Source organism: Melanotaenia boesemani, chromosome 3 (assembly GCF_017639745.1).
Source record: "Melanotaenia boesemani isolate fMelBoe1 chromosome 3, fMelBoe1.pri, whole genome shotgun sequence".
Classification (NCBI taxonomy): domain Eukaryota; kingdom Metazoa; phylum Chordata; class Actinopteri; order Atheriniformes; family Melanotaeniidae; genus Melanotaenia; species Melanotaenia boesemani.
In genome coordinates this window covers 37,831,492-37,844,523 of record NC_055684.1, presented here as the reverse complement: position 1 = coordinate 37,844,523, position 13,032 = coordinate 37,831,492, and the positions used below count along the sequence as shown (strand labels likewise).

Below are 13,032 nucleotides of genomic sequence, written 5' to 3'. Positions count from 1 at the left end.
CTCTATTTACTTCACCCTTATAAAAGCGAAATTTCTGTAAAATGTTTAATTCCAGGCTGTAGTGTGTTTGAAATTATTTCCCATTTTATTGTGTTGTCCACCATGTGGCAGAGCCGCGCGCTCTCCAGTACAGTTGGGCTTTTTCTTTGTGTTGTAAAGGACAAAAGCAGGTGCAATAAAGCTCCTTGAGAGGGTGGACCAATAGGAGGAGCCGCTCCCAGCCCCTGCGATGATTAGCTAATAGTTGTAAGGGGCGGGGCTTAAGCGAAGGTGTATAAATTCTCCAAGCACGCGTTTTATACGGCAGTTAAAACACAACCAGGTTAGGAGGACCGCAGAGGAATTCACGCTGGGTGAATTTTAAGCATCAGGTTGCTACAACTTTGGCTAAAGTAAAAACTACAACAGAGTAGAGTGAGAGGTTATAGTTGTCGTTTACAGATGACGGGAAGTTGTTAAGCGCTTAGTTTGGTGTTCAGTGCCTCGGTCTTCTCTCCGGCTGACCAATGCTTCTGCATCAGTACATGAACGGATCCCTGGACGTCATGCATCCCACATCGCTGCAGAAAGACACTACTTTTACTAAAATCTTTGTCGGTGGGCTGCCGTACCACACGAACGACGCCTCGCTGAGAAAATATTTCGAAGCCTTTGGGGACATTGACGAGGCTGTGGTGATAACGGACAGGCAGACTGGTAAATCCAGAGGATACGGCTTTGTAAGTATGAGCAAGATCTTCCTGCTCTCTTATCTCAACTCACGCTGCTCACATTAGGTAATAATGTCATTGGCTTTTTGGGCTGCTTTTCACTAAGTTCCTATAATGCTGCCATGGCTCCTCCATTCCCTAATAAACCTATGTAGTTATGTAGTCTCATGTTAAAAGTGCCCCCCCCCCCCCACACACACACACACACACACACACACACACACACACACACCAGGCCAAACGCATAATTGCACAGCATCCCGGTTTTTTGCCTGGCTGGCTGTTATTTTAGCTTAATGAGGATGAGGGATCACAGAGGTTGATGGGTAACTAAGAAGATTATATTTCAACGTATGTCTGATGTCCACCCCCAACCCTCCTCCTTTAAACCTACCCAGTAAAGTCCCCCCCCACCACACACACACACACACACACACACACACTCCACTCCAGAGCAGCCCCAGCTTATGGCTCTGGGAGTCTGTGTTTATACATATATGTGTGTGTGTCAGTCTGAACTTCTTGCTTGCTTTATATGGTTATTTTGGAGCTGTTGGGAGGTTGACCTTGCGCACCCTGCCCTCCATTGTCAGGGACCAGAACACATGATTTACATCACATTTGGCTGCTGAGAGAAATTCCAACATCAACAAATTGGCTCTGTCCTGCACATTTATTTTACGTTTTATTTTGATCTTAACTTCCCGAGTCCATGGATGAGTGAAGTTATCATTATGTTTATTATTTTTAAGTAACCTGCCTTGTTATGTCGACTCATGGACTCAAGTGGGGGGTTTATCTTTGGCCACTGTTCCTTAACTTATTGGTAAAATAAATCTGGAAATCTTTGATGCTCAGTTTAATAGGTGACTTATCCTCTTCCTGGCAGATAAAGACACAAAGAACAGAAGCAGAGCAAGAAATGCAAATATTTACCAGAACTTTGGAAAGACTCATCAGCTCTTATGCACTATCAGGCCAAAGAAGGAATGGAAAAACTGTTATGTGTGTATGTTTACCTCTAAAGGCACAATTGTAAGACAATTACTCCGTGTGTTTACACATCAGCTCATGAAGTCAGAGGGAAAGCTGCTCTGTGAGTTTGGCTGGTATGGAGCGGCTGCAGATGGAGGCTGGTGTTTCAGGTTCAACAAGCTTGTGGCGATGTGGGTGCTTCCCAGGATAATGCCTGGGATAGTGAAGTGATCAGCATTTTATAGCTCAGCTCACTTTTTGTGTGGCATGCGGCAGCCTGCTTAGACAGTTTTGCCTGAGTTACAGAGTTAACTGGCAGGATGGGAGGGACAAGCCCGAAACTGAGCGCACCTTTTTTTTTTTCTTTTTCTAGACACACTTCAGAGGTGGATTAGCAGAACCCCCCACAGCAAGGCTCTTCAGTGTAAACACAGCCTAGTTCCTTCCTGTGTGTTCACAACACAGGCCCTGGAGTGGGATTTGTTCCGAATCCTTTCACCAACAAGAGACATACAGCTTTTTCTTTCTTTTTTTTTTTAAGTCCTCTGAAACAATGCAAGCCATGGCCTACATTCACTGCTGGGTCAATGCACAGAGGTGACTCTGAGTTGGCAGAATGTGGCAATCAAAACAGAAGGGCTCATCTAATGCCAGGAGGGAGACAGGGGGGGTTGGACTAATACCAATCTCCTTATTTTGTTCCTAATTGGATAAGCTCCTTGTTGCCCAGATCCATATTTCAGCAACTCTGCCCATGGCTGAGTGGCTGCTACTGCTGCTGTGGGCGATTTTTCAAAGCTTATCATTGTGCTTTGTTTGTAGTTTCCCTTCTTGTGCAGAGAAATGGGATCATAACAGAGGAAAGTCTGTGGGGGGAACTTTTATGATAAGACCAACAGACCTAGACCTGTTTCATGTGTGTTTTAGTTTTGTTCTGCTTTGTCTCTGTAGCCATCAGAAGCCATGATGTCATTTGTAAAATAGGAAAAATGACTTTACCGTTTGATGTTTCTTTGTCACCAGGTGACAATGACAGACCGAGGAGCAGCAGAGAGAGCCTGCAAGGACCCCAACCCCATTATTGACGGCAGGAAGGCCAATGTCAACTTGGCTTACCTGGGTGCCAAACCTCGCAGCATACAGACAGGTGAGCTGACTTTTTATATTAATACCAAACCACATAGTTTTCCTGCTGCGTTTGTGCTTTTAGTGCTGCTTAGTGCACATCTGAAATAGTTGCTCCTTGGTATGTTGGAAACAGGCTTTGCCTCTGTCTCTCCGTGCCCTCTGTGCATTGTTCTCTGGTCCTCCTCTGTAAATGCAGATGTGTGTGTCTGACAGCCAGCCTCTCTCTTCCAGGCATATCCATCGGCGTGCAGCCCATTCACCCAGCACTCATCCAGAGGCAGTATGGGTAAGTGAACAGGCGTGGGTGATTTATTATGCTCTCTTCTGTTACGCTGTGTGCAACGCCACTGGGTTGCTATTTCTTTGACAAACAGGGCCTCTGGAAAGTACATGTCAGTTTCTGTGTGCTCATGTAACTCCACAAGCAATGCATTTGCATATTTGAGTTTTGTAAGGCTGGGAGATGGTTCACATATCTGTGGTAATAAAAGTGCGTTCCAGAGGTGAATGTGTGACTCACTTGTTAACTTCTGTTAGGGCTCTATTGACACACGTACCTGCCCGAGTGGGCTCCATCAGTGTGTTGTAGAGACGGCCTGCATAGCGTCCAAAAGCTTTATGGTCTGCTGACCAGCTAATGAGCATTTCAGTGTTATGACTCTCAGATATCACACTTCAACCCACAGCTCAGGGCCGTTAGTATTTTACACGCAAGGCTTCAAATTGAGATGAAGAATTAACCACCGCAAGTCCAGTCAAGTTAGTAAAGTGGCTGCATGAACAGGTTTTGACACACTGGGCTTACTGATGTACGAATACCTAAAAACTGACTTTTTTTCTTTTGCAATGTGCTACTTAGACTTTGTGATATCCATAATATTTCACATTGCTACAAACGGAGTACCTCCTGTCCCTAAATCACTCATGCTGCTCCTTAAATTATTAAATTAGTAAACAAAAGGTCAGTCATTAGAAGCTTTGATGCTCAGTTATAATGAAAATCTTGTTCTAAGATCTCCAAATCCAGGACTGCTCAGGGAACATGCCCCATCATGTTCCAGAACCTGAGGAGGACACAGGAAAGTCCCTTCCATGTCCACCTAATGCTGCTCCTAATGATGCCAAAACCCTGAAGGTTTCAAATGTGGTGCACTGTGCTGCTGTGAGGCATGTGCCTGACAGGTGCTGGCTCATATCGCAGCCTTTAACGCCTTTCTAATCTCCCATGACCACCACCCCAGAGGCGTAACGAGGCACACGAAACACCTGTCCTCTGGTCTCTGAGGTCCTTCTGTATGGTGGGTGACAGACGTAGTCCTCCCTAAGATGCACAGCCTACAAGTGGTCTTTATTTCAACCCCCCCTCACCAAATGCTTGACGACATATGGTGCGAGGAAGATGTTGGAAGGAGGATTTGAGCATGTAGCAGAGTTGTGCCTGGTTAGGCATTACGGTGGATATGTGTGTATAACTACGGTCAGCAGAAGCTGTGGACTGCTGGGGCCATGGGAGGGGTCACTGAGGTCATCAACTTAGTGGGGAGGGGACAAGTTGTCAGTGCGCTTGCAGATTCTCTCATACATCACCTACTCTGCTCCATCCTGTTGCTTTACCACATCAGTTTTTCTATTTCTCTTATTCCAGTGGTGCCACTACCACTGTGTCAGATGGAGATGCTGAAAACTGACACCTCCTGTGAGAGTGGGACAGAGATGTGGGAGTGTTAACAGCGAGAATGTCGGGTGGGGGGGTTAATGCTTAATGAGGCAGATTTCCTTTGGAAACTCACCTCCACAGGTGTCAAAAAAACCTTTGTCCCCTCTGGCTTTCAAAGAACCATCGCTTCTTGGAGAGATGAGAGGAATATCAAATCCTCTTAAGTTTTGTAAGGTTTTAATACCCCCCCAACACACACACACACAGTCTATTGTTGTTTGTTTTCACACTTTGTGTTGTCATGCAGTGAAGGTCATTTGTGTAATTCCACAGAAATATTTAGCCACATGGTGCGATATCACCCAGGATTTTTCACAGTAGCTCATTATATGACCTTCATTAATGATAAACACTCCAGCTGGTATTTGTAATGTGTGTTTTTTGGTGAGCCGGCCTCTCTAGTGTCTCAGCCTGCCATTCAGAGCAGCTCTTTGTCAAACGTGTCGACCAGCCGTCAGCACAAAACCAGCTGACCAGCGATCTTCCAGCTGTCATCCACGTTCCCCCTGCCAGTCCACTTGGCATCTCTTGCCCCGGGACTCACTGCTGTCCCCAAATCGCTCTTGTCCCAACGCCTTTTATTCATTTTTCCCCTCCTTTCGCCAGATAAAAGCTGAATGTGCTGCTGACCTCCCCATCCTTTTGCATGCACCAAAGAGATAATCCACAAAGGGCTCGTCTCCCCTTTCTATTCCACTTTACCTACACAAGGTTGTGGTGGCTTGCCTGTGGCTACATGCTGCCAAAGCCACGAAGAAGGCAGACTCATTATCCACGACGCGAGTGAAAGCACACATGCCCTGCAGTATTAATGTATGGTCATGTTTGAGGGCTGTGTAGGAGAGTTGAATGCCTCTTTTGTAAGTAGTTCCATAGCACTGCGAGGGCAAAGTGTAGATGGTGCTCACGGGTGGTAGTGTGGGAGGGGGGGGTTGCCTTCATTTGCTTATGCTTGTTAAAAGCTTCTGTTTTTGTGTTCAGCACAATGACTAATTTCTCTTCATTGTCATTTAGTTTTGTTTGGAAAACTGTGAAGAAGTTCATGCAGGGTATCGCATCACTGGCTTCTTCACTTTTCTTTCTTGGTTTTAATGATTTAAGGACATGTGTTATTTAAAGTCCAGTATGGTTTGCACTTCTCTGCTTTTCCCAGTGTTCTCTAAACCTCTCCCTTCAGTGACACGATGATACAGGTGAACATTAATGTTACTGCTGACCATAATCACTGCCGTTCCATCCTCCTGTCCACCTTTATGCCACCTTTGCTCTCTGCTGCCAGCTGACCAGAGCACCGGCAGAAGATCAGCCGATGCCCACAGAGGGGTATGACAGGAAAATATCTGCCCTCCCCCTCCTCTTTCCCTCAGCCAGCCTCTCTCCAAGGTGCCAGTGACGGCTTGAGAGTGCAGTGCAGTGTGTTGTGATGGACTGGAGTGCCTTCTTATCTTTGTTTCCCTTTTTATGTGATATGAACTGAAGAGGTGATTCTGATTGTGGTGTGACTCTTTCCCTTTTATGGCATGGTTTTGGGTTTGCAGTGGTAACTGGTGTGTGTGTGTGTGTGTTTTGGAGGGGTTGGGGACAATGAAAGAGGCACTGGAGAGGGTGTGTATACATATGTTTATGTATGTATATTAAGTGTGGTGATTTCCTTATCCATGCATGTTTCCATCTTTTGCTTTGACTTTATGGCTTATAGTCTTTTATTACTGATCATCTTCTGGTGGACCAAATTAGTAAATTATTAAAAATAAAGGGTCCATGAGAGGATGATTTTTATCAGCACTGATAAGCAGCTGAAGCACACGAGTCAAAGTGACATTTGTTATTATCTTACCTCTGTTTCGGTGTTTTCATATGGATTCTTTCCTCTGAGTTTGAAAAGAATTCTCTTTAATTCTTTTCTTTGCGGCTAAAATGCCAAAATGCGCCACTTGCACGCACAAATCCCTCGTCTGAGTTGGCCCATTAGACCGGGCAGAGCCTTGCACCTAGCCCTGATGAGCTCCCCTGCCACCATTACCTCCACTGTTTAGCACTATCACCTGTGTGTGTGTGTGTGTCAGACATAGAAACCAAGTGAGAACTATTATTGCAACTTCTGCCCTCCCTTTATCCACTTCCTCCTTTTTTTTGTCTGTGTGTGTGTTTGAGTGTGTTGAGCGGGTGAAAAGCAGCAGCTGTTAAAACACTCTGATGCCTGAGCTTGAAAACCTGCCAGTAACGGCTGTCTCTATCATTCACCCCCCCACCTCCACTTGTCCCCTCCTGTCTAACACAGGAGGCCCTACCTAACAGGTTTTGTAGGTTTTACTAACTGACACAGACAAAACGTGTAGTCACTTTTACCTCCTGCCTCTCGTCTGTATAAATACATGTAATAACACTGGATAAAACTCTGAGTTCTGAACACCTACACAGAGTTTATATTCCCAACACACACGCCCTCTGGGAGCAATGTAAACAATAGAAGCCAGGATCTGGGATTTCTCTGCTCTGTTGCTGCAGCCCCTTCTTTCTAACCCCCCCCACCCTCTCCTCGTCTCATTGTGTCTGTGTGCAGATTGGCCCAGCCATACATCTACCCACAAGCATTTGTGCAACCCAGCCTGGTGCTGCCCACTCAGGTTTCCTCTTCAGTCAGCAGCAGCCCCTACCTGGACTACAGCGCAGCCTACACCCAGTACGCCCAGGCTGCTTTCGAGCAGCAGTACCCATACGCCGCCTCCCCGGCCGGCTTCCTGAGCTACAGTTACGCCACCAGCCCCACAGCCTCCGCTGGCCCCGCCGCTGCCGCCACAGCCCCAGCCACCGTGCACCCTAACCTCCCTTCAGCCACCGGCCCGGCTCCAGCCTTCCTGCACTACGCCCCACAGCAGCACATCCAGCCGGACCGTATGCAGTGAGCCGGGAAGGAAAGGAGGGTGAGGCGGGGGAGTAGCAGTTGCTGACTTGGGGACTAAGGATGGTAAAACACCCTACAGGGTGACTCTGCTGTTGTTAACAGCCGCTTTCAGGAAAAAAAACAAAATAAAAAAAGGGTGGGACTATTGCACTATATGATCAAGATGGGCTGTTGGCTCATTGGTAGAAGGGTTGGGAGGACTGTTGGAGTTCAGGTCGGGAAGCTGAACAGCATTCAGTATGTGGTCGCTTCCAAGGGCTTCCAGAAGCTGACACTTCATTTTTTATTATCATTATTATTATTATTGTTATTGTTATTATTATTATTATTATTGTTATTGTTGTTGATATTGTTCTTTTTATTATTGTTTTAATGTCCTTGTCATTGTTTGTATACCATTATTATCAATGTTTGCATGTTTTTGACCCAATCGGTGGAAGTTATGCATGTCCATGGTACATTAATGTGTTGACATTGTTGGGGACATTTAACACCTGTCCTTCCAATCTGAAGTGTGTTGGTTGGATTTGATGGACGCTGCTGCTTTAAGACACTGGGGGACAGTCGTATTGGTATGGGTAGGGACATTTCTGTTAGTCTCTGCCGTGATGCAGGTCCCGGTTTCGTGAACAAACCTCCAGCGTTCAGCTTCACGCAGGAAGTCGAGGACAAAGCAGAATGTTTCTGTTAAAGACTGTGGGAATATTATTATTATTTTCTTTTTAACTCCAGAGGCCTTAATAAAAAAGGAAAAAAACAGAAACTTTTTTTTTTTTTTTTTAAATTAATCTCCTGCTTTTTCAGGTGCCCACCCACCGCCACCACAGAGCCAAGTGCAAAGTGCTTTTTGCAACTTACTGTGTTCAACAGCTGCATTAATCTGACTGACCTGAGATCTGATAAGTTCAGATGGATGTAGATAATCATAAGCAGTATGTGGGAGGGTTGGGCACCAGGAGCTTTGTATATCATGTTGAAAGGTAGCCGACACTGAGCTCAAACACCAGTGTTTTTCTTTTGTTTTTTTTTGTCAAACTTTCTCTCAAAGGACATTCATGTACAGCATTTTAAGATGTCAGTCATCAAGAACATTGACAATATTTATATGTAGGTATTTATAAGAGGTACTAAGTTATAATAGTGGTTTTTTTTAACTGTAGTTGTGGCACGGATGCAGAGTCACAGCTGCAGATACACAAATGTTGAATTCTGTCTTTTGTTTTTCATCCTGTTACCAGTCATTGGATTTGGCTCTGGCTCTTTGACTGGTTTAATTGGAACGACTCTACTTTTCTTTGTTTGTTTTTTCTCCAATAAGAATGTCTTTTACAGTCCCTTGAAAGAAGCCATACAAAAAATAAAATAATTTGTACATAAATATGCCTCCTGATGTCTTTGTTAAAGTGAAGCTGTAGAAATAAAACAAGACGGTCTGGTTGAGTCGTTTGCTAGCTGTTTTGTGTGTGTGTGTGTGTGTGTGTGTGTTTGCAGTGTCACTGCTGTGACGATGCTGTGAAAACCCTGTGAGGTTACAGGGTGCATCTGTATGTGTGTTTGTTATCATGACAGTGTGTGCTGTCATATCCAGCATACAGGGTGGGGGGGGGGCAAACCTTTTATCAAGCCACAACACCACCACCTGCCAGGGGTCCTGGGTGTTGCCTTGGCCTGCATACTTGCTGAGAGTTTTTCGTGTTAAAGAGAAAACAAGTTTGTCAAAAAGTGGTTTTAAGTCATGTCACCCAGAGCTGCAAGTTTACTTCTGTTAAACAAGCTTGGCTGGCTCTGTCTCCTGGCAGCGTCTTTACATGTTTGTGCTAAAATCAGCTTCTTCACAAGATGTGACACTTCTAAACTCCTCTCTCGGTCCAAAGAACACAGCTCAGGCAAGGTTGTAAGAAACAAAAACTCATCCATTATCTTTTTGTCCTCTCACAGGGTAATTTATCCACTATGTGATGATTTACAGCGTAGCCTTGAGCTCAGTTCATTAGGACCTTCTTTTGCTCCAGGAGTTTTAGCCTCATTACATGGACACAATGCCCTTTAACACATCTTTTTTTCTGCATTGATTTATTATAACTTCTCCATTGAGATGAGGACATAAAGGAATCATCGAGAATCATCATCAGACTGGAAGGTGAAACCCAAATGCAAAAAATTGGGTAAAGAGAACTATGGAGTCAAATATAGCTCTTTAATAGCATGCACCTCTTGAATAAAACTAAACATATAAACTAAGAAGGAATTCTGGGTTTATTCTTCAAACGTTGTCCATGGTTTCAGCTATGCTAGCAGTACAAGCTGTGTGCTCCCACTGACCAGACCAACATGTTATGGGGGTATAAAATGGTCGAGTTTGCAGTTTTTCTTACTTTGGGCAGCTCGCTGGAGCAACATAAGTGACTGGGGGTTTGTTTTATGATAAGGTTTCTAACATGCTGAAGTAACCTGGAAGTTTTCTAAACTGCAGCCATGAAAAGAGTTTGTCAGAATATCTAAATGCTTAGGAAAGGATCAACAATGATTCCTTTATCATTTCCCTTATCAAAGGAAACAATGGGCCATCCTTCATTAAAGCAAGGCATAAAATACCCACAATTTCTTGCAACCACAACATTCAAAACTATGCTCTTTGGTCAGCTAGGATGAGTACATATGAAATTAAATTAAAAATACTTTATTAATCCCAAAGGGAATTAATATGTACTGTATGACGCTGACTTTGAGCACCACGGATGAGCAGCCTTTAACAACTTTCATTTTTCTGTTTTTCTGTCCTTTTGTTTAACAATCATTCTTGATAATGGGGTAATATTTCAGTCTTCTTGTGCTATGCTAATAGTATAAGAAGCAATGTTCTTTTCCTGCTGAGGAAAAAACAATGAGTGAAAGTTAAGAGCGTGTGTGTTGGAGAGTGTGTAAAACAAGTTGAGTGTGTTTGGGTTCAGAATGACGCCGCTTGGCTGTACAAGTAAGAGGAAAAGCTTGTCAGGGGCCATGTTGTGTGTTGGGGCAACACAAAGGATGAGTTGCAGTTTATATAGCTGAATCATGTCACAGATTTTCAAACACTTGTGCTCAGCAGAATGATGCCTGAGCTGCTGCTCTGTTTACTGGTTGCCACTGATGCTCCTCTTCTCTTCACACTGTCGCTGCTTATCTCTCACGGTCTCAAACCCCCCTCCTCCTCTCTGTTTGTGATCTCACTCACACATTTGTTTACTCAACTTTTTCCTGCTTGTAATTTGTGCCTTTTTCTATCCCTAACATCTCCGTCCGGCCTTTCCCACCTCAGTGCTCGCCGTCCTGTTTCTCCTCACATGTCGCTTATTCTGCCCCCCACCCCTTTCTCTCCTCCTCACATTCTCCTTGTGAATCACAGAGCAGAAACAGAAGCGGGTGTCAGCTTGATGAACAAGGTCATGCAGGCCCAGCAAACCCCGTTTATGCTGAGTCACCATAAGACCTCTCTCTCGACCCCCCCCCCATCTCTGTTTCGCATGCACATACAAAGTAAGCACAGTCAGATCTCACTCTCTGCACGCTTCTCACTCTGTCGTGTAACTCGAATGTTCAGGGAAGCAGCTCCTCCTTATCAGACCACAGCTCGACTTTAATCACAACCTAAGATAACCTCCTGTTTTCATAGTTTCAACACTTGCATCATGAAAGAAAAGTATTCTGCTTGTATAGTGTAACAGTCATCGAAATGAGGTCCCAAATTTGAGATATGAAAAAAGTTTGTTTCTTCCTTATAAGATATTGATTTGCCCATTTAAGTCATTATTGTTAGAAATGATTACACATACTCCTATTCTAATCACCCCTCTTATTATTTTTCTATCTATCTATCTATCTATCTATCTATCTATCTATCTATCTATCTATCTATCTATCTATCTATCTATCTATCTATCTATCTATCTATCTATCTATCTATCTATCTATATTTCCTTCCTCATTTCTTTTTCAAATGGAGATCTGAAACTGGAATATGTTGTAGTTTATTATAATCTAATGGGACATTTAAATGACTTCATTCAAATCTTTCTTTATCAAATTTATCAAATGTATTACATCAGCTCAGTCCCGTCAAGAGCCTCTTTTGTCTGAGAGTCCAGTCCTCTGGTGGTTTGAACCAGGTCTGGGGAGTGTTGGTGCTGTGGCATCAGATAAGTTTTAGCTACAGCCTATATTTATCCTGCCTCTCATTAGAAATGACCAGATCCCCAAACAACAACCGTATGCTTTCTCTCCTGTGGCCTTCTTGTGCAACATCAACCTGTTCAGATAACTTCGGGATGAGTCTGGAGGTGGCCATGCACAGAAAGGGCACTCAGTGGATCTCAGCCTGAGGCTTAAAATAGAACCTGAGGGTAAAAGAAAATCTGCATGTCTGTTTGTTTGCAGTTATATTAACATCTTCACGTGTCAGAGTTCAGAGCCAAGATAGCTGAGAGAGTCTACAAAGAATCTACATTAACCCGAGATACATGCTGTGTACGGTGAATGTTTGAAAGGAGGAGAAGTCAAATATGTTTAATAGATGCCACAATCTTCAACAAAGAAAAAGACAAACAAGGAAATACTGATTACAAGCATCTCAACTATTGGAAAAGTTGCCAATAACCTTTAACAATCTGATTGTTTAAAAGAATTCAGGTGGTTTAGCAAGTAAGACTATGCACATAACAGAGGCTAAAACCAATAGACTTCTGTAAAAACCGGTCTATTTGTTTCTGTGGAATTGGTGTTTTTGGCATAATGAAGGGTGTGGGCAGCAAGTTAAGAAAAAAAACAAAACAAAACACAATCTTTCCAGAGAAAAGATCGGAAGATGAAAGACTGCACAATTTGTACAGCACTCATAGAGAGTATCTGGAGAAATCTCTGTATGCATGGGGTAAAGGGTTAAAACTAAATATCTCCCTTATAAATATATATATATATATATATATATATATGAAATAATAAATAAGAATCAACCCTGTAGATGTCTTACTGGATTGTAATTCAAAATAAGCACAATTTATTTCCAAAGAATATCTATTAAATACAACATTTGAGACATTTGCTAATTTTATTGTATTTGTCCTTAAATACAAACTGTGGCAACCTCTGAGACACAAAGCTTGTGTCTTAACCCTTTAAAGTGTCACTATGAACTTTGGCTGAACAGAACAAACTGTGGCCTCATGTGGAGGTTAAAGCTAAAAGCTAAAACAAGCTGTCAGACCATCCAGAGTAAAGAAAGGCTCCCTCTGGGGCTGGGGCTGGTATTCCTGCCTTTTGTTTGGTCCATATATCTGGGCAGTGTAAGGTGTAGGGAACTTGACGACTCCTCTAAGTTAATGAAGTGACTGGAAATAGTTCAACCAGGCCTGTGGGTTTAGGGCATGATAAAGCCTGAGATATTTGTGGATCAGCGTGAGTTTTCGGGGCTCTGGCAACTGGAATCTGACAGCCGGCCTGTAACCTATCAGTTCAATAGCCCTGCATGCCACTCTCGCACCTCCAGCTCTTGCTGGCATTATTTCCACTGAGGCTGGTGATAATGAGATGAGCCAAAGGACATAAGCTTATGCAAGAATTAC

The 13,032-nt window shown here is 43.6% G+C and overlaps 1 protein-coding gene across 1 annotated transcript; it reads left to right on the top strand.

The window, feature by feature from the left end:
- The first annotated feature begins 293 nt into the window (after nt 1–293).
- On the top strand, nt 294–8,813 carry LOC121636927 (RNA-binding protein 38-like). Its single transcript, XM_041980795.1, has 4 exons — nt 294–719; nt 2,709–2,832; nt 3,045–3,099; nt 7,094–8,813. The coding sequence occupies exons 1-4, from the start codon at nt 507–509 to the stop codon at nt 7,434–7,436; spliced, it is 735 nt and encodes a 244-aa protein (XP_041836729.1). The 5' UTR covers nt 294–506; the 3' UTR covers nt 7,437–8,813.
- Nucleotides 8,814–13,032: the final 4,219 nt, after the last annotated feature.